This window comes from Oculina patagonica, chromosome 9 (genome assembly GCF_052425735.1).
Source record: "Oculina patagonica isolate OP01 chromosome 9, crgOcupat, whole genome shotgun sequence".
NCBI lineage: Eukaryota > Metazoa > Cnidaria > Anthozoa > Scleractinia > Oculinidae > Oculina > Oculina patagonica.
The window spans coordinates 6,449,789-6,476,080 of NC_135766.1; the positions used below are offsets into that span (position 1 = coordinate 6,449,789).

Here is a 26,292-nt window from a genome sequence, read left to right on the forward strand (position 1 = left end):
TTTTAAGCGGCAAATCTGATTCGCGCAAAAATCAGGTTTTACTGATTTGGCGGTTTTCTGTTTATCGTTGCCATGGAAATATCGATTACCTTAAAATATATATTAAAGTAAACTTCAATCTAAAACCAATATATGGTGTAACTTTCATATCGATCCGAGTCAGGGAAGATCGTTTAAAGGCCAATGCAAATTGTAGGTATGGCCCAGAAAAAACTATATCGAGCCACCTTAATTAGAATGTTTAACTGTAACTGTTTTCTTTTTGGGTAGCTTAACTGTTACGGTATATTAATATTTCAGCCGCTAGCCGCTTTGAGATCTTTGTTTTTCAGATTTCAAGACACAGTAGAGGAATAGTGACCACTTGCTGAGGGCCCAAAATAACGGACAAGTTTATTGCCAAATCTTCGCACACTACGTTCTTTTTACAATTCCTTTTCGAGGCTGATACAAAAAAGCGAGTCGTTAAAACAAAGTTATTCGTGTCGCGGGTCTTTATAGCGTGATGGATTAAAATAATTCAACAAGAATGTTTATGTTTCAAATCATTTATTATTTATCATTGCTAATACACTCATGTCAAAATTATTTCAGTTGCTAGCGATCTAAGATGGAAGGAAGAAACATTAAAATCGTGCTAATTTTCTTTGCTGCCGTCCAACCGTTCGTGGTTTCCATAGAGAAAAGGAAGGTAACTTGTGGTAAGTTGCCGGATGGCCTTATATTTTAAACTATTTTCTATATCAATTAAACGCATTATATTAAAACACTCTTTAACAAAACAATTTAATCAAAACTTATGCACTAGTCTACTTGCGCTGAGGCAGTGACTGCCAGCCAGAAAGGTAAGAACCAAAAAACTGGTTTGGACATTCTGTCCGTCCAGAATGTTTTCTTTGACATCGTTCTCGCCATCTCAGGAGACCATTCTCGATACTTTAATCTCTACAGGTTTCAGTTGTCTGTTAGTTCGAAGCATTGCTTTTGATTATAAAAAAATAAAAATAAAAAATAAATATGTGTTGTGTCATGCACTTAGCTTCATATCTCAACGAGATAGCTAGTTTACAGATTATATATTGTATTAGCTAGTTTACAGATTATACCAAACATTAAGCTCATGGAGTTTTTTACCTACTTAAGGACTAACAGAAAATGGCCACTTTAAGGCCGAGCGGTATTATATGGTGTATTATATTATGTATAAATTACGTTTCGGTGGGGAAGAAATGAAAATTAGTTCGAAGTACTCGGAAATGCTGGTGGTTTCGTTTACAAATGTCATTGTAACATTGTTCGTGAAATGCTTCAAGGTTTATATGACGTACTTTGACGCACTGCGAGACATAGCTCGTTCTTTCATTCTTGTTTCTATTTGTTTTCGAATTTGGAAGGAAAAGTGAAGATTAATTTCTTTTTCTCTTTGGCATGATTTAGGATTTATTAATAACGAAAATGGTGAAGACGAATCTGAGGCAATGCAACTTGCCGCCACTCAAAGCAACGCGGATAACAATGTGTCCATAACATTAAAGATTCTCAATGTATCGACAACGACAAGCTTGTTTGACGAAGGTAAGATGTTAAGATAGCATAAATTACATAAAGAAATCGAAATCAAGGGGTTTTACCAAAAACGTACGCCGCTGATAGTCCATGAATAATGAAACATTTAATGAATACAAAGAAAGATATAATCTGTAAAGTTGGCGAATGAATAATTCGACGAAAATAAATTATTAATGTCATACAGGAGCTTTCCGGTTTATGGAAGAATAGATCCCCTTTCGAATATTTACCATCTCAGTCAAAAGTTTTAATTAAATCATCAATTACATCTTCTGTTCACGGGTTCATACGTTCAGGTTTTTCAGTACCGTAACTGAAACGGACTAAACCCGAATAAAGAACGTAGAATAATTTGCAAAATATTAATAATTGACAAATTTAACAGGTCATACTATTCAGTTCGCATAAAATGCGGTAGTTATATGGTGGAAAAAGAGTAAGTTCGTCGCATCCAAAATGTTTCAGAATTGCGAGTAAAACGTACAGCTCAGAGGATCGGCTGATCATAATTCTTCATACTTACTGGTTCGATGTTTGCTAAGTATTGAAAGTTCATACTGCTCTTTCTTAATTGGTCGTGCAACAGTCCGGCTTCTTATTAATCAGACTTGCTCATGGCCGGCCTATCTGGTAGCATTTTGATATGTGCGACATGAGTGGTTGAGATTAGCCATAATGTAATATACACTGTGGGTTACTGTATCATTCTGTATTTAGTAAGTAAATAAAAGGAAAAGGTAACAATAGTACGTACCACCGGATCGAAAAAAGATCAAAAAGTATATATATATTTTTTTCTTATCGGAGTGAAATCAGAATTGGAAGCTCAGTCGTACCTAATATGTTCTAGATGCCTTGACGCGACCAAAATCAGCGGCCGTGCTATCAGTTCAAGTGCAATGCATTGTGGGATACTCTTTACTCCCCCTCTGCAATGAATCTTTTGACCCGCGAATCTTGTTCGCTATATTTACATTTAGCACGTTTACCTTATTTACAATTTCTCGATTTAAACTTTTAACAGTAAAGTTAACATTAAAGTCATTTTTAAAAGACTTTTACGACCACAGGCGATAAGAGGTGCGTAAACCATCATTAAAGATCTCGTGTTTGTTGGTAGTTTTAGCTAGTTTAATAATTTCACTAGTAAAGTTTTGAATGAATTTAATACTCTGTTACTACAATTACACCATCGGGCTATATTTGCTAACATACAGTTTTGAATATAAACCTGGTTTACTGCATGTAAATTCTCAAAACATAACGATATGTAGCATAAAACAAGTTATACAGTAGTTAATTATAAATATCATTCGTATTTACTGATGACTGCCAAAGTGTCTCCTTTTCTGAGCTGTTCTCCTTTGTCGTTGTTGTTGTTGTTTTTGTTTTCAGCCGTTTCAACATTTCGTCAACAAAACGTCATAGCACTCATTGGAGGAAGCCATTCAAAAGCGTCCGCATGCGCACTCTCTACAGTAACCGGCATTCCTCTTGTCCGTCTCCATGGCGACAACAGGCAGTTAGGCCAATGTGAGAAAGCAGTGGATATGTCAGCGGAATACAGATACTTGGCGCATGCTACATTGGACATATTGAACAAATTTAAATGGAAGAAAATCTCATTGATCTTTGATGGTAATGACTCTACCGTGACCGAGAGTGGCCATCAAAATTGAATAGTGAAAATAAAAAGTCTATTTTGCAACGTAAAAGTGAAAAAAATGCATAATAAATATATATAATGCAGCTTTTAAGTCAAGAAATACGAGTTTTTATTTGAAGCTTTAGACACTGACTACCTTTCCTTCCCCTCCCCCGACCCATGGAGAGGCGGGAGAGTGTGACAAGATGTTTTTATCAGGTTCTGAAATTAGTGAAAGCGAGGCACTTTTAGTGTTTGTATATTTTCGTTTTTAATTAGGGGTATTGTCGTAGTGAAATACTCGTTCTATGTCAGTATTTCATTCTTCTTTCAATCTCGTTTTTATTTTTATTAATCATTCGACCTATGTTGCTGATCATTGCAACACGAAATAAAAGTGAAAAAAAATATTTCTCTCCGATCTTTCGTTCTATAAAAAAAATTTTGAAATTGAGGAAAGAGGTGGGTAATGTGAAAAGTTAAAAGTGAACACTCCCATTTTAGGGAGAAATTCTGCACTGACAATTGTTTAAAATGCATCAAGTTTTGATTTTGACCTTTCACTTTTGATCTCCACTCTTGGCTTTTTATTTTTGTGCTGTTGTTTATCTTCCAAATTTTATGCATCCTCGTACCCATGGTCTTCGTTCCTCTTGACCAACCCTGGAAAGTTCCCATTCGAAGTTCGAAAATATCGGACTTCGAATCGGGTTGAATTGCGCAGGCCTAGCTTTCAAAAGCCTGACCAACAAACTTTTTTGGTGTTTTACTTCCGGCCATTTTTATTGTTTTTCAAGCCAATCAGATTCGATCCTGCATCAGAGCTTTCGAGAGTCGCTCGTTTCGTCAAACTTGCGCAGTAAGGAACGAAGACTCGAGGTACGAGAATGATTTTTTTTAAATTGACGAATTATTCAATTTAAGATCATCATTGAATGCTAAATCAACGACGTTTTCTCATGAAGACGTATGAACAGAGCTATGAGCAAACATTTTTATATGACTTAAGAACTAGGGGAAGTATTTATAATTCACCGTTTCACAACAAAAATCTGAAAGTCATTTACCCCATATCAGATTAAACTAGCAACTATTATTGAAAGAATAGATAGCGATTTCTTTGATAATACTGATTCTTTCGAGATAACCTTAAATATAAAAGTGACCATCTTAATATTATCCCAAGACGGTAGGACCGAAACAGCCGTTCTCGTTGGCTGATCATAAGATACAGTACGTAATTTTGTCGACCCGCCACTCATCTCGTAGTAAGTACGAGATGAGAGATGAGTACGAGACTCCTTTAAACGTGAACGTGCCAAATTTAAAATTAAAAAAAGTGAAACGTAACACAACTGAGTCAATTCGTGATGCTTGTGTTTTGACAGAGAGTCGCTCAATTGAAGCTGGTTATTTCTACGTCACCTACAAGAAGTTACAGCTCACTATGAACTTAATTCAGCTTTCAAAGCATAACAAGAATGAAGAGATAAAAAGGACAATATTGAGAAGCATGAAGCAAATCCAAACCTTTCAACCTGAAGTTATTCTACTTTATACCAACAATGAAAATACTGAATTAATACTACAACAGGTAATGATACAAGTATGTGTAGGAATGTTCGTCGAATGTTTATCCTTTATTCTTTATTCTCGCTTTATGCAAATTAATTTCCATATGGCCAACCTTACCTCCCTCCTTGCTTGAGAGCGTCAGGCGAGTGATGTTGTGGACCTGTTACACTCGGAAAACGACGCGCGAAATGCAATCTCGCTTGATGACTTTGTCTTGCCATGATTTGCATGTCCTTGTGTTGACTTGTAGCTAGTATAGTGACTTTCGTCCCATTTGATCTAGTTAAAAAGTGCACGGAAGTGAAACGGCATTTAATCTTCTCTGTCGGTTGCTTCGACATTTCTCGAAACATCTAAGTTCTTATGAAAGGGTAAAATGTAAAGATTGAAGTTCTCGACGACCTACTTCTGGCTCGTATTTGGATATTAAAAAAAAGGGAGAAGCCACGAGCCAAGCGGCCCACACTGCCGGAGCTTATCCCGGTTTCCGTAGCATTAAGCGGCTAGGAATATTTCTACTCCCCCCTGAATGGGATGCTAGTCCATTGCAGGGTTCCCCCCCAGCATTATGTCGCCGGTACCCATTTATACACCTGGGTGGAGAGAGGCACTATGAGAGTTAAGTGTCTTGCCCAAGAACACAACACAAATGACCTTGGCCGGGGCTCGAACTCGGACCACTCGATCCGGAGTCCGGCGCTCTAACCATTAGGCCACCGCGCCTCCCATTATTTGGATATTTAGGGGAACCCTAAATAAAGCAAGAACGCTGGCAGGCATAGATTTAATTATCTTTAACCATACATTTTATTCGGTTTATGATAGGAACCATGTCAGCCTAACATTCCCTATAGATGGATACTTCAACAGCAGGTATTCTATTTAACAACGTTTGGTTTGAGTCCTCTAAATCAGTAAAAGAAAATGCAGAGGCCTTTGCCTTCAATTTCATAACTTTTCATTAAGTTTTGTATTACATTCTTCTGAAAAACATGCAGCCAAAAGTGACCATTAGTTATAAATAATAACAGTGTTATTCACTGTAGCTTTTTAAGGCTAGGTGAATAATACGCGCTGTAAGCTCCTCGTTGGTGATTGCATAGAGGTGAACTTCGAAATAAAACTGGGCCAAAAGTATGAAATAAAGATCTGTCTAGTCAACTTCAAAAAGCATTTTAACGCTTAAATAATCAAAGAAAGACGAAACCATACCTCGTTGCTATATGTAACATCTAAAATTTGTGTTCCTATTTTTTTTTACGCAGGTATCCTCTAACGTAAAAAGTCTTCCGAACAATGTTGTTTTGGCATTTGAGCTCCCGCACATGAACGGCTCGACTGTTGACCACATAAAGACAGAAGCACACCAAGAGCGGCTTATATTTTCAGACAAGGTGAACAAGCAGCAATCCTTAGATTAGGTTAATATAAGTTATATAACCCCCCCCCCCCCCCCGGTTACTCCACATAATGGACTCTACAGGAAGGAGACTGTACCTTATTACAAACCGGAAGTATATACAGAACAGAAAAGGCAGAGAAAACTGTCAAGTAGTTAGTTCTCACTTTATTTATTCAAGATTTTACTTATTTTTTACTCTTATTTTAACCAATGCAAAGGTGTAAAACCGTGGGTAATTTCCGATCTATTGCTTAGACATAAAAAAAAAAATTTACCATCTTTATTATTTACTACAAAGTGGCCCTTTCGTCTGATTAGTCTACTAAGCATGTTCTATTTAAAGGAGAAGTTCACTCCAGAATGGCCATTTATTTTCTTTACGCCAATAAAAATTTTACACAAAGATAAGTCATTCTCCGAAATTTCAGCCTCCAACGTTCGCTATAACCTTACGAAATCTTTCCCAAAACTCGACAACTGAACGCCGCCATCTTAGAGCTGGTAATGTATGCGTGACGTCAAAGAGCTCAGCCTGAAGTTTGGCGGGAATATTTTTATAGTCGAAACTCCTTGTTTTTTGTATTTCTTGGAGCTCTGTTTGAGAAAAATGGAGATGCACAAACAGGAATTTTGACAAATATAAGCCACTACGAAGAAACGATGAGTTTCGAGTATTTAAATTTTCCCGCCAAACTTCAGACTGACGTCACGCATACATTACCAGCTCCAAGATGGCCATGGCGGCGTTCAGTTGTCGAGCTTTGGGAAAGATTTCCTAGGGTTATAGCGCACGTTGGAGGCTGAAATTTTGGCGAATAATATTTCTTTGTATAAACTTTTTATTGGCGTAGAGGAAATAAATGGCCATTCTGGAGTGAACTTCTCCTTTAAGGCAGTTCACATATTTAAAAACTCTGGACAGAATCTCTGGACAGAACTTAACTTAATTCCGTTCCAGGCGCCAAATCCCTGCGCCAAAAACCAGTCGTATGCAATGTCAATGTCAATGTGATTGATTGATTGATTGACTGACTGACTGACTGACTGACTGACTGACTGACTGACTGACTGACTGACTGACTGACAGACTGACTGACTGACTGATTAAGTGTTTGATTGATTGATTGATTGATTAATTGATTGGTTGGTTAGTTGGTTGGTTGGTTGGTTAATTGATGGACGGATTCCTCTGATTTGAGCTGATAAGGGCTTGTACACGAAACGTCAGCTTTCCACATTCCCTACTCTGGTCAATTAACCTGTAACACTGAACCTCAAGTTGATGGTCTTGATGGTATGCAATATTAATTTTTCTCACCCAGGGTCTCACTGTTGCCCTTGCATATGATGCCATTCAAGTTATCAACCAGGCACTGCACAAAGAAGTGTGTTCGTCGCTAAACGGATCCAGCAGCCTTCCAGCTGATAGAGATGTGATGTTTAACTGCATGAAGAAGGTGATAACAAGTACACTTTTTTGTGAAACAGCTTGAATCCATCTGCGTAAGCTTTAAAATTACCAAAACATTATACCAAGTTGTTTAGTATGTCTGTAAATAGTACCTCACTTTATTGGAATAACTTTTATATTCTACGTCAACCATGATCCTTATCATGTAGCAGGCCACGTCTCTGAGTGTGATAATCCTACTCTGAGAAGTTTCCCTTGTCTGTTTCGTTCAACAGGTTAAATTCAAAGGCTTGACTGGGCCTGTACAGTTTGATGAGAGCGGAAAGCGAACAGAAATCGCACTGGACGTTTTAAATCTCCGAAACAATTCCTTTCAAAGGGTAAGAAATCTTGAATGTGAATATTGTTCTTTGAAGACAGATAGGACATTTCGGCAAACCTTCAAGTCCTCTTTATTCTTTTATCTGCGGAAACTGCTTGGGAACTAATTATCGCTCAGGGCAATTTCTCTTCTGAGAATGTCGAGGCCTTAACATACACGAAAAGAAGAGTATTTCGTTTTGTTTTTTAACCTGACCTGGCCATGTTGACAGAATGGCCGTTTTCTCTCGGTTATTTTACTCAACCGAAAATGAAATTTAACTCTTTGAACGGCCAAACAGCGGTGAAGAGAGAACGCTTTCGATTATGTTTTTCGATGTCCACATCAGCATTCCTTGCAGATTCCATAAATCAAATAAATAAAATATGTCGTATACACTTTAAGAGACAAATTAAACATTTCCGTTGCATTTTTTTCTCATTTGTAGATAGGAACGTGGAATTCAACAAAGCATGCAGTGCTTTTTGAAGACCCTCTGCCTAACGCATTGTCAGACTCATCTCTTACAGGGGAGCTGGAAGGCAGAAAGTTCCGAATTGTATACGTTGAGGTGCAACTACATAGCATTTTACATAGCTAAATGCTTGTTTCCATTCGGATCGACTTTAAATAATTCTTTTCTAAAAAAAGGTCCATACAGCAAATACAACTTTACTTTAATTATTGCTTGGACTTGCGTTTCATGTCTGCTGATGTTTACAAATAAAAATATATTCGATGGTAAGATACAGAAAAGAGTGTCTATGATGATATGGTATTTGTACTACGTTCAATACATTTTCTGTTTCCAGTCATTACACTTTTGTCACGTTATTAAAATTAAGCCACGCCTATCATGGCCTATGTGGCTGTTCCAGAATCTAGCCGCGCAAACACGAGGGACCCAGCTATAGAAAACACGAGGGACCTAGCTATAGAAAACACAAGGGACCTAGCTATAGAAAACAAACACGAGGGACCTAGCTATAGAAAACACGAGGGGCCTAGCTATAGAAAACACGAGGGACCTAGCTATAGAAAACAAACACGAGGGACCCAGCTATAGAAAACACGAGGGACCTAGCTATAGAAAACAAACACGAGGGACCTAGCTATAGAAAACACGAGGGACCTAGCTATAGAAAACAAGCATGTTAGTCACCTCCCAAGACTGAGTTACAGACTGAGTTAACTAAATTTTTTCGAAATTTTAGTAAAAAGTAATTTACTTTTTGCGTCAGGAACCACCCTTTGTTACAACGAAGAAAAATGCAGATGGAACATTTTTTCACGAAGGATACTGCATCGACCTGCTGAATGAGTTGGCTAGAATTCTCAAGTTCACATATGAAATGTATCCTTCCCCAGATGGACACTATGGTGCAACAAATGAAAACGGCACCTGGGATGGAATGATGCAAGAATTAATAGACGGGGTACCTTTACTAAATAGGTCCTTGTAATTAATTCCTCTAATTAATTAATTTCAACAAGAAAATTAACGATTAAAAGGCAACTTGACGTTTTGACGTCTTCATGTCATCACTATTAAAAGTGAAATGTGAAAAATGAACATAAAGATTTATATAAAAAAAAAGGTGTGGAAGAGAATACATAATATAACATGAAGCATGATAAACGCGTATTTTAGACAAAAAGTTTCGCGCGAATGGAGTCCGCTTGTTAATGAGTGTTCAGTTTCGGTCTTTTCTTTCGGATGAATAACATCATCATAAGTTCTCACGGAGGTTCAAAGATCTTAAATTATGTTTGTTTATGCTCCTCGACACGCTGGTGTAGATGGCGGCGTGTGTACCCAATATAATTTGTATTGCAAAAATCATATTTTAATTCACAGATCTTCTACTTTTAGAAATCAATTAATTAATTAATTGCGAGTCAGCTTGGTTCTAAGTGGAAAATGAAGACTTGAAAACGCCGTTTAAAATATTTTCCATCCACATTTAGTAGTCCGAAAACGTAGTTGAAAGCGCATCTATTTTGGTCAAAAACGGATAAAATGCGTTTCATAATGCCCTCTTTGAATAGCGTTTTCGAAAAGTTCCGCTTTCAAATTGTTTTCCGTCCACACAAAACTGAACGCAAAGCCGGCGTTTTCAAATTAATCCACTTTGAAGAGCGTTTTCGAAAAGTTCCGTTTTCGTTGGACAATTTATCCGAATTTAATATTGTGACAGGGCCTCAGTCAATCATTTACTAATCCATTTAATTCGAGTTAGTATAGACAGCTGGTGCTTAATTATACTTAAAATTCCTTGTTTTTCTTATCCGCGACCATACTTTCTTCGGCTTGCTTGCAATAACTAACTATTTTTTGTTCAAATTTGAAAACATCGTCTCACCTTACTAAATACGGTTGAACCTCGTTATTTCGAACCGTCAGGGGGTACAAAAAATAGTTCGAAATAGCAGGAGTTCGAAATAGCCGATAGTTAAATCCAAGGGGAATCCAAGGGCAAATCCAAGGGCAAATCCAAGGGCAAATCCAAGGGGAATGGGTTTTAGTTCGAAGTAACGGAGAATTCGAAATAACCGAGTTCGAATTAGCGGAGTTCAACTGTATAAGATACCAAACAGAGTTAAGTTTGATGGCTTTCCCAAGAGGCGCCCTTCTCAAGTTTAAATTGATACAAAATATAATTTGTCACGTGATTTGGGTGGTCGGAGAACGTATCTTAGGAAAGTCAGAAATTCTCTGCGATACGTTATCATCTTATTAAGCCCCAGAACCTTTCCTCCTTGTTCTTATGGATATATCTCAGCAGTGGTAAAAATGATGATATTTTGCGGTATTTTTTCCTTTGAAGAACGCAAACATGGCGTCTGGTGCTATTGCCATAACTGAAAGTCGAGAAAAAGTGGTGGATTTTAGTATCCCTTACATGTACTACACAGAGGATTTAATGATTAAGAAAGCGCCCTCCAACAGAGCAACTGATTTGTTACAGTTTATGGATCCCTTTGAAAATCAGGTTTGGTTTGCTACTCTAGCCAGCCTGGGGGTCATCTCTGTTGCTGTGTTTGTAATAAACTACTTCAGTCCTTATGGCTACAAAGATGATAATGGCAGAGGAACGTCGGAGGAGTTTAGTTTTTTCAATAGTGTGTGGTTTGCATTGGCTTGTATGCTACAACAAGGAGGCGATAACACGCCAAGGAACTTATCAGGTAACAAGCTTTAATGTTTTATGGTCCAATTGGACACATTTGCTTTGTTTTAGCAGTGGTGCACGCTCATGTGATCTCGTGTATACTGAATTTGATTGCGTGGTTCTGCTAGCTATGTTATAAAAAACGTTGGAAAGTCAGAATTTCGGAGAAGAAAAATATTGGATAATATATTACTCATTAGACATTTTAGTGTGTAGTATCCCTGTACATTTTTACTCGTCCTTTGTATTTGAGTCGCCCTTCGACAGGGCTCGTCAAAATGCTGCAAGACTCGTAAAAATCGATATCCAGTAAAATTCTAATAAGATATCTGACTGGATTTGCATAAACATACCTGCAGAGAGCTGCGACCTGGTCGGCTGAGCACACTTCCCCAGGGCACCCCGCCTGGCCGGCCGATTACAACTTGACGAGCACAGCCGGACCTCTACTCCTTCAGGGGGTGGCCCCTGTCCAAAGGCTCTCATCCCACTGAGGAACGCAGTTTAGCCAAAAAACAGGGTTCAACACTAGAACATGCAAGAAAGCGTAAAGTAAAACACTCAGAGTACCAAATCTAACCAAACCCCTCCCCCTTGCTTTTCAAAGCAAGCAGCCAGCCACCCACCAGCTAATAGCCTTGTCCCTGGGTCACGTCTGGGCATAAGCCTTGACGCGTACCCCTCTCAAGTTTTGACCAGCGTGGGAGGTCCAATGCGGTCGGATGGACCGAAAAGTCTGCTGGCATATTGTTCAAAATCCAGTCAGATATATATGTTAAACAATATCTCGTTTTAGGACGTATTCTCACTGGCTGCTACTGGTTCTGTATCCTTATTTGGGTGTCAACATACACTGCCAATCTGGCCGCATTTCTTACCGTGAAAAATGCCGCACAATCAATAAATAACCTTGATGACATCGTCAGTTCTTCTCACCAAGTAGGAATAATCGCGTCGACAAGTACCGCCGAGTCTTTCAAGACAAGTCAGTATCCACCACACAAGAAGATTTGGAACAGAATTCAAGCAGACAACACATTCGTTAAAAACACATCTCAAGGAATCAAGTGGGTGCGAGAAAGAGAAGGTTTTGTCTTTCTTACTGACGGGCCTATCCTCCGACATATTGCGAATCAACGGCCATGTGATCTTACAGTAGGTAAGTATGATAAGTAATAGGTTAAAGGGACTTTGTCACGGATTTTAACAGATTTCTGAACAGCCAAAATATATTTGTGTCGTAGGAAACCTAAAAATAATGGTCCATTTTTATTAACAATTGCTATATTAGAGCACTGAAACTGTTAACAAGCGTCTTTGGCTGCGGATGGAAATGGAGTACAATTTAAAAAATTAAGGATAAACTTTTAAAGTTATTTCCGTGCGTCTTCAAAAAGTCGTTATTTATAACCGTGGTTTGATTTTTCTCCGCAAATACAGAGAATTCAATGGGGTGGTGGCTTTTACGGTTAATATTTTGGCTTTTTTACGACTAACAGTTAATTTCTTTTCATAACGGTTAACAGAAGTGTTAACAAATAATTTCCATTGTTGGATAAGGGAAAATGTTAATTTCGATTGTTGTAAAACATATTTTAGAGTCTTAGGACCATTCTGGGATGAAAAAGTAATCTAATTTCCACGAGGCGGTTAAGTTTCAGGTCAAATGACCCTTGGCCGAACTTCTTGGCTTAGTCGTTACGGTAATCATTTTTTACGGCTAACGGTTAAAAGTTGTCAATTTTTGCGCCTAACGGCTAAAACTTTGGCCATACTACAGCTGACGGTTAACCCCATTTAAACCCTCGATCAAGGTTGCATCTTCCTTTAGATGTTCAAAGATCATGTTTTTCCTAGGTTAAGTTGCCTATCACTTATTTCAGAACAGTTTTGGCCAAAACTCCACAAAATCCCTGTAGCGTAGCCCCTTTAAGCCTTAGGTATGCTAGCCACATTTTAGCACAATTACGGGGTGCACAAGTAATAGTTCCTCTGTAAAAGGTGCTTATGTCAAATATTTCTTGTTATCCCTATTTCCTTCTACTGTCGGACATATTCCAATAGAACTTAGCCTAAATATCTGGTATGCACTGCAGAGAGGAGATGAAATAGATATGAGGGGCGGTCAAATATATGAGATACAAGCCATCTTCGCTTGTTCAAGGCGGCCTGAAAATACCTAATGACGTGACTATAAAATCATGGGAAGACAGAAAGGCGATAAAAGCTTTCACGAGAAAATATAAATAAACTTTTCCCTTGGAGAAAACGACCTTTACATTGGAGAATCTAAAGACATTTTGAAATCATAATTAAATCACGTTGTGTCGACTGACTCTGACGGAGGTAGATGACGATGCTGTAAATTGGGTGGGGGGGGGGGGGGGGTATAAAATTATAGCGAATATTTAATGCATAGTTAATTCAAGGTAGCTGATTTTCAGTTCCAGGTCTGACCACAGCCAAAGGATTGACCCTGGCATTCCAAGCACATGACCCTCATACTAATGACTTTACTTTGGCCATTCTACGTCTCTTTGAGAATGACTTCCTTGATAGCTTGAGAAGGAAATGGTGGGAGAACTCAAATGCGTGTGCTAAAGAACAGGAAACAAGTCAGTGAAACGTATTGTAAAATGAATTGCAGTTTAAATTTTTTTTTTTAAATATATTGAGAGAATTGTGGGCAATAAACTTTGCAAATGGATTTCTATATTTCACGTGAGAAAAGCGATACGTCCAATCAGCTTCGCGTATAGCTTTCTTCACATGTGAAAAATACAACCAATCAGCATCTAGAGTGAAACGACCAAACCAATCAGATCACGAGAACTCAAATGGTTTTCAACAAGGTTGGGCAAACAGAGAGCGGCAAGTTTGCTCTCGACGGCAGTTGATGCTTTGAAAACATGGCTACACGTTTTGCTGAGTTCAGATGCCCGGTATGCCATTTATTGTATGATCTATACAGTCCACAAAAACTATTCCCTCCCTCACCGGTTTGTCGCTGTAGTTATCTTTTCTTACTTAACCTATTTATGAAGGTAACTTAACTGTCAACTTCTTGTTTTCAGCATTGTCTCGAAAGCGCATTGATCTGTTGAGCATGCTGGGTGTGTATGTTGTTCTGGGTGTTGGAATAGTTGTTGCGTTACTGGCGCTGATTGCTGAAATCTACTGGAAAAGAACAGGAAACAAAGTTCGAGCAATGACCAGAAGGTCAGTATATAAATTTTACCTTTTGTACAAAAAGGTAAAATCAAAGATCAAATTAAAAGAGTCAAAATACTTTTCAGGTAATATGAAGTTCGCCGAAACTACAAAAGGTAGTCGTTCTTGCAATCGAGAACTAAATATACATTTATACAACAGCAAAAGCCTTTTTCCAAATAAGGCCATATTATATTGCGTATAAAACTTTGCACAAAGTTTCCAAATATGGTATACCGGTAACTGTGCTTGGAACTGGTCGAGGGTATTTCACAAGTCACTTTTTCCGTAAGGCTCCAAACGTAGGTATTATTTAAATCAACAAACCCCTTTTTTCTATTTTTGTTTGAAGGCCAAAGAATGCTGTAGAGGGTTTACGCTCCGCCACGAGTTAAGCAAACTGAATGAAATGGAACCTATCAAGAAAGGTGTTGTCAACAACCCCCTTATATGGAAACCAAGGCTTTCGGTTTTGCGGTGTAATGTTACTATGATGAAGAAATAACAGTAAACTATTTGCAGAACTTATTAGTTAATTTTTTTGAAAAATATGTAAACTCTGTTGTTAGGAGGGTAGGTGTCGAAAGTTATTTTAGAAACTTGTTTGTAAAATTTCTTAGTTAAATTTTGCCTCACTGTTGAGGTACAATAAGGAATCGCTTGCATAATTTATTTAGCCAATTTAAAGTTGTTGAACTTTGCCTTGCCACTGGTTTGTTAGTTTTTCTTCTCTCATCCAGTGGCGGATCTTTTTTCGTGTTGGTGAAATTTGGCGAAACTGTCTCTATTTATTAATATGTACACCTTCAAAATCACTGATACCTTGGATGAGTTAAGACAACAGAACGATCTTTGATAATTTATTTTAATGATGACTCCAGGTCTCAACAACGCAGTTATTTAACTTTTTTTCAATAGCTTTAGTATTTACGCCAAATGAAAACTAAGGACTTTATTGGCATCTAATATATACATCTCCTGCTGCGCCCTCGGGCTGCGCGCGCACAGGGAATTCAAAGTGGTCGACTCAGACTTACATACACCATCAGTGCTAAGGAACCTCACCGACGACAAGCTCAACAAAGGGATTAGCGACTAAAACTCTCCTGCGTCCTTTATGATTTGCTCACGTGTGCAGATTAACAAAAAGAACGCAAATCAGGTGAAATAAAGTATTAACAAACCAACTAATCTATTATTGCACATTTCTCCTATAGATCCCCCGCCCCAATCTTTCTAGTGAACGCAACACGAGTGAAGATAAAATCAAATCAGTAATGTTCAGCAGCTTTTTTGTCGAAACCAAGAGGCACTTAGGTAAAGGATATAGTTCGAAAAGCAGCACAGTATAGTGTGAACATTTATTATTAAACACCAATTGACAACTTGGTTTTTAGTGTCTGATTATCAAGTCCGCTTTCAAAACTATGTCCCAAAATAAACGCTGGGTTCACGAGTCCCGCGGGCGGACCCGTGGGAGTTTATTCGAGAAAGACGAAACATTGAAATAACCCCCGAGTCTCCTCACTATACACTCTTCGCCACTTTTCTGTTAATCTAAAAGGAAAAAAAGTTACAAAAGGAGAAATTAGAGACAGACAATTAATCCAAGACTAAACAAGGTCAATCTACTTTAATATGTGCGAAGATAGTACTGAAGCTCCAGAAACCGAAGTAATCGCGAATCGACGATTTTTTTACGATACAAGGATTTCACGAAATTCGTAGTTACAGTTTAACTGACACTTTGTTTTGTGTGTAAGATCACTTCCCTCACATTTTCCAACTGTCTCGTGTTTCACTTGCTGTTGTTTGTAATGAATTATTAAAGCACTAGTTTGATAATACTTTGATCATATTATCCACTTTAAATAAATCAAATAAACATTAACATATCGATATGGCTTACAAGAGTCATCTGGCCCAAAAGACAACACGCGTTAGAATGGTTAAACACATTTTATAAACCTGTTCCCTGTTCTGTGGATTTCTGTTTTAAATGGGCTCCTAGAATAATGCGGACACTAGTACGAGTTTATTTGAACAGAGCATCTAACGCTTGCTGCTTATGGTAACTCATACTGATTTGTTGTTGTTTTTATATAACAAATATTACCATCCACTCATTTGATCAAATCACACCTTATTTTGGGTTTTCAAGTACTGTATTCTGCACCAGGCCGCTTTACATGATGATATTAGCTGAAATTAAAACAAATAAAATCTTAAGGAACAAGTAGCCTCTCATTTGCTCTACAATCTGTGGGGACGAACACAAAAATTACCATCATTACCGAAGAATTTTATTTAAATACTTAAAAACTTGTAAACTTGCATTTTTTAATCTCAGTATTGTAAGTCATTATTTGTTTCAAGTACATTGGTACTTTATTACTATTGTCTCTACGTTTTTATCGTGTATAAATAAAGCTCTCTTTCTCTTTATTTAGCAATAATGATGAATGAGTACCCTCGCCTGGGTTAATTCCCCTCGCCTGTACTTTACCCACCAACCCGGACCCCACTGACATATTCATTCGGGAAACTACAGTCCTTCCTTTATAATTATCCACTTCAACGGCTTTTCTTACTACTTCAATACGTTTTTAACCAATTCTTAGTTCAGAGAGGGCTTAAGAGCCACTGAATGTAAATCGCTGGACAGGTTTAAAAAATCAAAAATCATAACAGTTTGCCTGAAGAACACCTTAGGAAAACTACTTTCAATATGTTATTTTGACTGACACAGATGGAGATAAGTATCTTATCTCAATAGGTGTTGCATTACCCATTGAGATATTTCTAGTCTGTGGTGATCCAGTTTGGTGTGCTCAGTCCAACTGCTGTTACCTACCTTCTCATCCGTCGCATAACCATTGGATTTTGCTAAAGCATACTGCTTCCTGGAATACAAAATTAAATACAACTGAATCCCTCTTTAAAACCTACTCTGGGAGGGGGGGCGGGGCACAGCAAAGTGATTGTTGAGGTGGTCGTTGTAAGAAGAATGAAGTAATAATTGTATGTCATTTATTTTCATGTGGGCTGTATGCTATCAACCAGAGATTCAGAAGAATTTCTTTAAGATCTCAGCTTCCCAGATCCATATGACACAGTGCTAAGAACTTTTGTGTTTTAGGTTTTGTTACATAAGGGTTCTTTTCCATATATTTTACTATTACGGGGGCTCTTATACGTTATAGTTCGACCAAGGACTTAGTTATATGGAGGTTCATTACATCAAGGTTCTATAGTATGTCAGATTAAGCTTCATTTTCACTTAAAGAAATAACAGTTTCTTGTTCTGTAGCTGTTTTGGTCCAGGGTTTGTTTTGATTTTGTGCTGTTGGCTGCTATTTGTAAGTGGCAACTGTTGAAGAGTTGCAATAAGTAATGCATGGAACAGCCACCAGAAAAAATATCTGGCCATTGATGTAGAGAGGTGCAGGCCATCAGTGGAGGTTTTAGGAGGAGATTTTGTTCAGTGAAAACCAGCCTTTTTGGAAGATACCGCACTTCACTGCGCTGCACTGCACTGCACTGCCCTGCACTGCACTGCACTGCACTGCACTGCACAGCGCTGCGCTGCGCTGCACTGCACTGTACTATTTGTATGTGGCTGAAACCATGACTATGGGTTTGTTTACAGGAGGTGTCTGCATACTTTGGTAGGTATAGGCGTCTGTCAGCAAATGTTTGGCTGTAATTATTAGAACCAAACATAATTTGTGATGGAAATATAAAAGACACAGTTTACTTCAGGCCTGAGAGAGGCCTGAGGGAGGTATTTAAACCTGGTACTTGTATGTATTAATGTAATGAAATAGTCAGAAAATGTTCTTAAAATTGTTTGCATGCATATACAAACCTTATTATTCTTGAGGCCAGTTTAAGTTCTCCTCGTTGTACAAGACTCAGTGCTGCAAACACTCTGCACTGTGCAGCAAGAACAGGATTTCTTAACCTCATGGCCACAATCAGCTGATGTTGAGAAATCTGACCAGCTTTCTCAGACTGCAGCAAAATAAAATACAAAACGGTTTGTCACTCAGTTTGATTGTGGCTTCATATACCGGTACACTGGTTAATCAGTTATTACCAAGATAGTTAATTACCAGTAAAAGACTAAAAAAATGCACATGTATGTATCTTCTCTGGACTAAACTATGTTAATGACTTTTGCAAATAAACAGACCAGACTGGAAGACTCAGTGGATAACACTGAGCAGTTTCATTTAGAAGTTAAAGTTTCAATTCCCATCCTGTTTGAACGTATGATGAACGGTTTACGAACAGCTAATATCCCTTTCAAAATGGCTAGCCATTAGAAACCTTTTTGCATGAGAGGTCACAGTTAAGGATGTTACACATTGTAAAAATATCTTTCGGAAGGCTTTTCAGGAACTCACTGTGGCTGAGGATGTGTATGGAAGATCAATCTTTGCCTTGCACAGAATTAAGGCCGCATTGGTCAGAATGTGTTCAACATTCAACAAGGGACAACACCACATACACATGGATTCCACTTCTCCTTTGCGAAACATGCTTAAGAAAGAGCAATACACATGTATTCCCCTTTGGGCTACACTACTGGGACTTTTTCTAGTTCTCCCATGAACTGACTTACTGTGAGATCAGACAGATCAACGTTTCTTATGACAGGAAGTCCCGACCTAGTCGGATCATCCTACCCATCAACATGTTCAGGTTCGACATACCAATGACGTATTTTTGGCAAGCTTACTTTCAGTCAGACGAGTGCACTTTCAAATATCACAACCGACAGATTCACAAACAGGTTTGACAGATCGTCTCCCAAATTAGTTGGTCCAACTCAGCTTGTGTATATTGAACATGTGTGTCATCATCATCAATAATTCTTGTCATGCGAGTAGGCGCATAAGTCTGTCATGTTTTCGGACCAACACTCCCTGTTCTGTGCCACCGCTGTGGCCACATTCCAACTCTTCCATCTTGCTTTAGCACGGTCCTCAAGTTCTAGCAACCAATGGTTGCTTGAGGGCTACTATGGGAGCTATCAGCCTTTGGGCTTTCCACCAACTTTGGCTCACAGCCCCAATTCCCCAGTTTGTGTTGTATCATTGTCAACGTTTCTGGTTTCTGTAACATACATCTTTTTTATAGGGGAGGGTCATTAGTCCAGCACCCAACCCCCAACCTGGAGGATCAGGGGGTCACTCTTTGTCTGATCTCTACCCTTCAACCTGTTCGGCATAGTTTGCCCTACAAGAAGTACAAGACTCCAGCTGACATAGATCTAGAGTTGATGGTGATGGCCCCGTTCTGAGCAGGCCCCCACTTGTGATCCAGTAAAAACTTAAAATGTTGGCGTCACAAGCAGAAAAGAACAAACCAATCACATTGCTTGTTCTCAGGCCCTCAGAGTATTACCTTTTCCCTTGTGACTCGTACAATCTTGTTTTCACTTGATCATGAGAGTCATAAATGGAATCAGAAACTCTTAACGACTCCCTCAGGTTTGATTTTCACAAGATCATAGTGCTCTGTGCTTCTGATTACAGCTTGGATTCCATCCCTAGTGAAAACCAGCCTTAAATGACTAATTCAGGAAAGTTCTGGATATATTGTTATATTGCAAAAAAGTTTTGCAAACAGTAGAAAGACACTTACATAACTATAAAGATGGTCTCCCATTGCTGAGTATGCACCACCTAATGTTGATAACCATGCCATAACATCTTGAAGCTGCATGTACTCTACAAGGTTAACAAGGAGTCGCTTGCACCTAAATGAACACATAACACGACATTGCTAAATAAGAAAGATTTCTTACCTCAGGACACTTTTAAACTGGGCCTGGGGCAAGCTCAGTTTATAAAAATGTCAAATGTTTTCCTTGGTCAGCAGTTAGCTTTAAACTGAAACAGCTCAAAGAAAGCTGCTGTAATAAATTTATTGTAATTTTCCAAAACATTTTACCATTTAATTATGAATTATACTCAAGCGATTCACCAAAAACAAATTTAAATATTTGCAATGGCAAATTTGCTGGGACCTGCAGTTCAAGAGATTACAACCTGTATATCGACCTGCTGCTTTGGCTGTGAATCACACAACCATTTTTATGACTTGTATGACTCTTGCCAAATCAGCAAAAACTTTCACTTACATGTATGCATGTAGTTGAAGAACAGATTTGTACTAAACATTTACAGAAGGGAATGTGCTGAAAAATTCAGTTCCAGCTGTTATGTCAGCCTGTAACTTCTGTGACTGTTCACCTAGGCCATAATGAAACACTCTTTTTCATTTGAAATTAATTAGAAAGCATGGATGCCCACGATCAAAAAACACAACAACAGGAGAACTGTGCGACAGCGGACCGCTGAGGGAACAACAGGACACAGAAACAGCGAGGATCGAAATGCACCAATCACAGCTGTTGAAAACCAACCAATCACAGCGCAGCAGCATGCTCTATAAGTTCACGCACAACTAGTCGACCTTATCGCCTGATGAAGACTAGCAGTGTGCAGTCAAAAGGTCGCGATCTCCATCACACGTGACTACGTCGTGAGACAAACAAAAAAAAATACTTTATTAGGATTAGTTTCGTTCTTGAAAAACAAAAATAAAAAACTGTCAGTATTTGATCCAAAGAGTGGGCGAAAAAGGATCAAATATTGTTTTTTCCATTCTTTGAATGTGCCATATTTTGTTATTCGTGTAATTTTTAGGTTTTTTGCCATCTTGGCAAGAAAATAATTGTATGTTCATTAAGCTTGCATGTATTCACCACAAATGAAAGGTTCATAGACTTCAATAACTAAAGGCATCAAATGAACTCCATTAATCTTAGATTATAAATTTGCAGTAAAACAATTATACAAAGGCAGGGGCAGCTTTAGTGAGAACTATTACTGGTTATATGTTAATGTACATTTGTCAGCTAGAAAACATACCATGTAACTTACCATCTAAGATCAGGCTCTATACACAACCATGTCAAAGGCTGAATATTAATATGTGCATGGATCTTACAAACTGTAGAGTTATTGTGGTTTTGTCTTTGTTTTCTTTGTATGTGAAGAGAACACGCTCTGCCAAGATCAATCACATTATCTAAAGCACAAGGCAGCTGTTCTGCTGCAAAAGAGAAAGAAAGATCACAAAACGGAGTGAAAGAACAGATAAGGCTATCCACTGGATAAATCACTATGTATCCAGTGGATAGGGTTATCCACCCTTTGAATAACTGTGGCCAGATAAATCTCTATCCAGTGGATAGCATATATAGTATGCTTTGGATAGCAATTAGCGTTGTCCACCCTTTAAACGACAAGAAACTGCAAACAGCTTTTACTTGGGCCATCTTAAAGGTCAAATGCAACGAAATTGGAATTTTTTTCTTTTGTCCGCAAACCTGTCGTTTATGAAGGTACTAATGATAATAAACTCTCAGAAACGGTTTTTGTGCGAATTGCGGCGCTTAGGAGATGAAAATCCGACGATTTCCGAAGACTTCACGAAAACGAACCAAAAATGGCCGCGCGTGGAATGGAATCGAATTGAGGTATTTATGACGTCAGGTGTGGCGAGCAAATTTTCACGTGTTTTGAGCGATCCTTGCAAATCCTTGGGTTTGTTCGATGGATTTCCAGAGTTTATGAAACAGCCGTTAGTTGAAACCGATGAAGACTTTGATTCAAGCCTTCGAAAAGTCTAAATACAGCCATATCAGTTCGAACTAACGGCTTCTGGCAAGGAATAAATCGATTTCTGGAGTGATTAATTCCGACTCTGCGAGTGAACAAGATGGCGTTTAAATCCGGCAACATCAATCTACATGCACCAACAACGAAGGAATATGCCACATATATTGGTGAGCCTAATAAATATAATGGAAACGGCTTTCAAAGAATTTGAAATAAATAAATAGTTGAATCTTAAGTTGAAGTATTGTCTCGCTTTTTTTCGAAAGGATTGCAATGTGGAATTATTTGTACACTGTTTTGTAGCATTGCCCGAGCTGAGCTGAGTGTGTTCTCTAAAATAACACACCTTGAAGAATCAATTAAACCTTTAGAAGCTTTAAACTCATTCCCCTCAGCCAAATAATTTATTTTCAAAGATTGAAATTAAATACCGTGACTGCGTGGCCTTTTAGCTTCAATCAGAATTATGCCTGGTAATAATATTGCTCTTTATTTGCCGAATTATTAACCCAGGTGATTATCTTGTAATCTGGCCCTTATATTTTTCAGTTGATTTTACTGATGATTCTCTGAAAAGGGAATTGTCTTAAGTAGATGGGGTGTAGGTCGAAGATAACAATTTCAACAGTAATTTATGGCAACTTGCATTTCTTAAGACCCAGGTTTTAAGATCTAACTTGTGTGCTGACACAGGACCTGACACTGGGACATGTAGCAGGGAAAATTTACACCTTGTTTTGTGTTTCAATGTCCTTGCTTACACATCCTTGTATGTACAAATTATCATGAGATTTTGTCAAAGCTGCATTATTATAAAATAATTATGCTAGGAAGCAGGGATGGCAAGTGGTGAGAGTCCTTGCCTCCCACCAATTGGCCCGAGTTCGATTTCCTGATTTGGCATCATATGTGGGTCGAGTTTGTTGTTCGTTCTCGGCCTTACTCTGAGGGTTCTTCTCTGGGTTCTCCAGTTTTTCCCCTCCACAAAAATCAACACTTCCAAATTCCATTCGATTTGGAAATTATACACTGCCCCACAAGCTTCTAGCTTTAATTCTCTCCATATCTAAATAAAGGTTTATTTATTTTTATATAAAGTTGTTCATGCAATTTGTCATTTTATGTCAGCTTCTTTGTTTTGTACATTTATTGGTACTATTAACGGGTAATATGTTCTTTTGTTATGGTTGGATGGGGTCGGACATCAATGCATAGCCCCTTTGTCAACATCCATCTTTGGACATGGTAACATGTACAAACAACACAGATCCAAATCAAGCAATCACAGCCCACTAGCATGACCTTCTGATTTTGTACGCTCATTTGCATGAAACCAACACCAGTATCCGTCACTTAAAACAGCACAATTTAAGACAATGCCGAAAGACAGTGTTAACAAATGGATGCAGAGAGATGGCTATGCAAGTTCACTGAATGCATGTGTAAGAAGCTGATAACAGTTTCTAGTACTTTCCAGCCTATTACTATGATGGGTCAGTACTAATTGTCAGTTAATGCTGCAATTATTTTATCAAACAAATGTACCATCATTGCCGAACAAGTTGTGGTCATTTTTAGTTTGTCACTGGTAACCATAGCAACAGTAAAATCTATCAAAAATTACCCTTAATTTTCACTTTAAGCGCTTATAGTTTAAAAACGAGCTAAATGAAAAGAAGCTAGATGACAAACAAACTAAGTGCAGTGATTTTCCAAGACCCCCAAAGGAGACATTATAGCCTCTGCATGCACTGCTTGTAATTTATCACCTTATCTCAGACCAAGGGATGAATACAACAGTATGAATACAAACGGTAGGTGCTTCAAAAAACTATTTCCAAGTTTACAAAGAAATTGATAAATTATCTTAAAAATACCCAATTTCAGAATGGCTAAAAACAATACTCTTTCACCTTGAGGAAAGGGGGGGGGGGGTACTCTTTATATTTTTGAGTAGGGGTGTGCTGGTGTAACTCTGTAACCGTACCCTATCCCAGACCATTTTCAGCTTATTTTGCAGTACCCTATCGTAGTATGCTAGACTACACACTGAAAATCCCTACCCTACCCCAAACTATTGTATCACTATTCCATCTTAAGGGCCCATTACAGTATCTCGTTGCCAAGCTACGCGGTTGCCACGCAAGTGCAATTTTATTTCCGGTTTTCTCGCATTCGTGTCCGTGATTCAGCTTAGCGGCAAAATTTTACGCGAGTTTAGTTCCCTTTCGGTTAGAATCATATTCCAATCACGGAAATTTGTTCTGCAGTAAAAGCAAACTGGGTAAATTGAAATAAAAAAAGTTTGTCATACTAAATGATTGCAAAACATATACGAAGTCTGAAGCAAGTATCCGAAACCGCCGAAATATTTTTAAAAGTGGCCGCCGATGCATTAGAAAACATGCGAATGTGCGGCGCTACCGTATTTTCATCAGTTTCCCCTTCAACTCACTGAAGAAATCTGTGAAAGCTACTGGCAAAAATTAAAGCACTGTCACTAAAACTAAACGAAGCTCAGAAAAAAAAACAGCGATTCATTTCGTTCGCGAAACGAAGGTAAGATAATTTTTGCGCAGTTACCGCAGAAATATAGGAATGAACTCGATTTATCTGCCGTAAATTGCTTGCAGAAACTGCTGATTATGATCCGTACAGCAGTCTAACCACAGGACAAATTCAGTAAGGTACAAAACTGCGAAAACTAAACTATATAAAACACCTGTATAAAAACATTTCAGCTTACAAACGTTAACTATTTATTCAACCGAACTATGAATTGTAGCCTCCTTGACAAAACATGATTACGCCGTTTACGCTAATTCGCAAATTACAAGCCGAAAATAAAGAAACTCACACTAAACTCTTTTTAATACTTACGACCGCCTTTGTTTACATTTGTCATAGCCTCTACATGTTAGTTGAGCGACAGTAAACGTTGTTAAAGCTGTCCGAATACAAGCAAGAAGTAAAGTTTGCCGTGTCGAAAAATTATATTTTTGAAGCGTACGTGAGCGGGGGGAAAGCCAACTTAGTGCAGGAGTGTCAATTACCGTGATTTCAACCAATCATTCACCGTATAATTTTACTTCCGGTACGGACGAAAATGCGAGTTTTTCTCGGAAGGAAAAAAACGTACCTTCTGTTTTTTGCAGTAAATCGAAAGAAAATACATTTTTCTTTAAACGTAAGCATGCGTTTTCGGAAAATCAAAACAACATTAAAGTTGTGTTCAAAAACGTGGTCAAAAGAACACATTTTCTTTACTTATTTTTCAAGTTTTTGTGCTAAAGGAAAACGCATGCTTACATTTTTTAAGATAAACGTACTGATTGACATAATACTACAAACTATGAATGAGACCGTAAGTTTCTTGCGTAAAACTCAGTTTTTTGTTCTGGGTCACGTGACATTAGACGTGCACCGATGACGTCATCAACTGACTTGCAGTCGCACTCTAAAACTCCAGTCTAAATTTGGTTAAATAAAAGCAAAGATATATCAAGTTACAGCCAATTGAAATCTCCCTAGCAACGGCCCCAAAAGATACTGTAATGGGCCCTTAAACTCATCTGCTTGAAAAACACACAGCAGCACACATGCAATTTCCTATCAAGCTCATATATGGGAGTATTAGGCTTGCTTACAAGTCGAGCTCACAGAGCGCGAAGCCCGAGAGCTCAAGAGCGGAGAGCGAGAGCTCCGCACCGGGTTCGTACCGAGGTCTACTACCACCAAGCCAGAATCGAGAAGCAAACAACTTTTGGAAAGTCTATGGGAGTATGGGAGTACCCCCAGCAAGTGGGGAGGGGGTCTTGGGCACCAAAAATACCCATATAGATTTTGAAAGGGAGTATGCCTAAAACTGTTACTGAGGAATTTGTAAAAGGTCAACAGATTTGGGGCAGACAAAATTATGAAGAGTTAATTTCAGAAATAAATTGTCATGACACACCTACAATCTGGTTGTAGATTCTCCTGAGCCAGTAGTTCACTTGACTTATACTTGACTTACAATGAGTGCTATGCAATGCAACAGTCATTGTACTGGACTGAAATGGGGTTAATGCAGATCTGAACAACAAATGAATCAGGTAAATTGGCCTTTACAAGTGAACAAACTCATCATATACATGTAGTTTACATGAAAAATATAAACCTTTTCTTGGGCACCAACAATGTTCAGTCGGGGGTATTTTCGTTGTTATATTTAGCTTTCATAATAATTTCAAATATAAACAAACATTGA

General features: G+C 38.3%; 2 protein-coding genes across 5 annotated transcripts in view; one reads left to right on the forward strand and one right to left on the reverse strand.

Annotated features, from left to right (window-relative positions):
• On the forward strand, positions 1-16,791 carry LOC144666761 (glutamate receptor 3-like). Of its 2 annotated transcripts, none has more exons than XM_078528147.1 (16): positions 1-196; positions 595-701; positions 1,438-1,575; positions 2,965-3,207; positions 4,603-4,808; positions 5,615-5,662; positions 6,055-6,183; positions 7,514-7,648; positions 7,878-7,982; positions 8,412-8,534; positions 9,205-9,399; positions 10,792-11,152; positions 11,933-12,295; positions 13,581-13,751; positions 14,211-14,355; positions 14,699-16,791. In XM_078528147.1, the coding sequence occupies exons 2-16, from the start codon at positions 611-613 to the stop codon at positions 14,739-14,741; spliced, it is 2,496 nt and encodes an 831-aa protein (XP_078384273.1). In that variant the 5' UTR covers positions 1-196; positions 595-610; the 3' UTR covers positions 14,742-16,791. The 2 variants fall into 2 exon arrangements, with proteins under 2 accessions (XP_078384273.1, XP_078384274.1); XM_078528148.1 differs by having other exon boundaries at positions 10,957-11,152.
• The window catches only part of LOC144666778 (uncharacterized), a 15,817-nt gene continuing 4,722 nt past the window's right edge, over positions 15,198-26,292 (reverse strand). For 2 of the 3 annotated variants that reach the window (XM_078528168.1, XM_078528167.1), the window contains 6 exons: positions 21,303-21,474; positions 19,999-20,113; positions 18,215-18,360; positions 17,201-17,249; positions 16,489-16,548; positions 15,198-15,903 (listed from right to left, as the gene is read on the reverse strand). In XM_078528168.1, the coding sequence (XP_078384294.1) occupies positions 15,874-15,903; positions 16,489-16,548; positions 17,201-17,249; positions 18,215-18,360; positions 19,999-20,113; positions 21,303-21,474 (572 nt within the window). In that variant the 3' untranslated portion in view covers positions 15,198-15,873. The remainder of the gene's footprint in view (positions 15,904-16,488; positions 16,549-17,200; positions 17,250-18,214; positions 18,361-19,998; positions 20,114-21,302; positions 21,475-26,292) is intronic. The other variant, XM_078528169.1, reaches the window with a different exon arrangement.

Coding starts and splice junctions, on each gene's coding strand:
- LOC144666761 (XM_078528147.1), top strand. CDS start 611: ATGGAAGGAAGAAACATTAAAATCGTGCTAATTTTCTTTGCTGCCGTC. Junction 702..1,437: donor GAAAAGGAAGGTAACTTGTG/GTAAGTTGCCGG, acceptor GGCATGATTTAG/GATTTATTAATAACGAAAAT. Junction 7,983..8,411: donor GAAACAATTCCTTTCAAAGG/GTAAGAAATCTT, acceptor TCTCATTTGTAG/ATAGGAACGTGGAATTCAAC.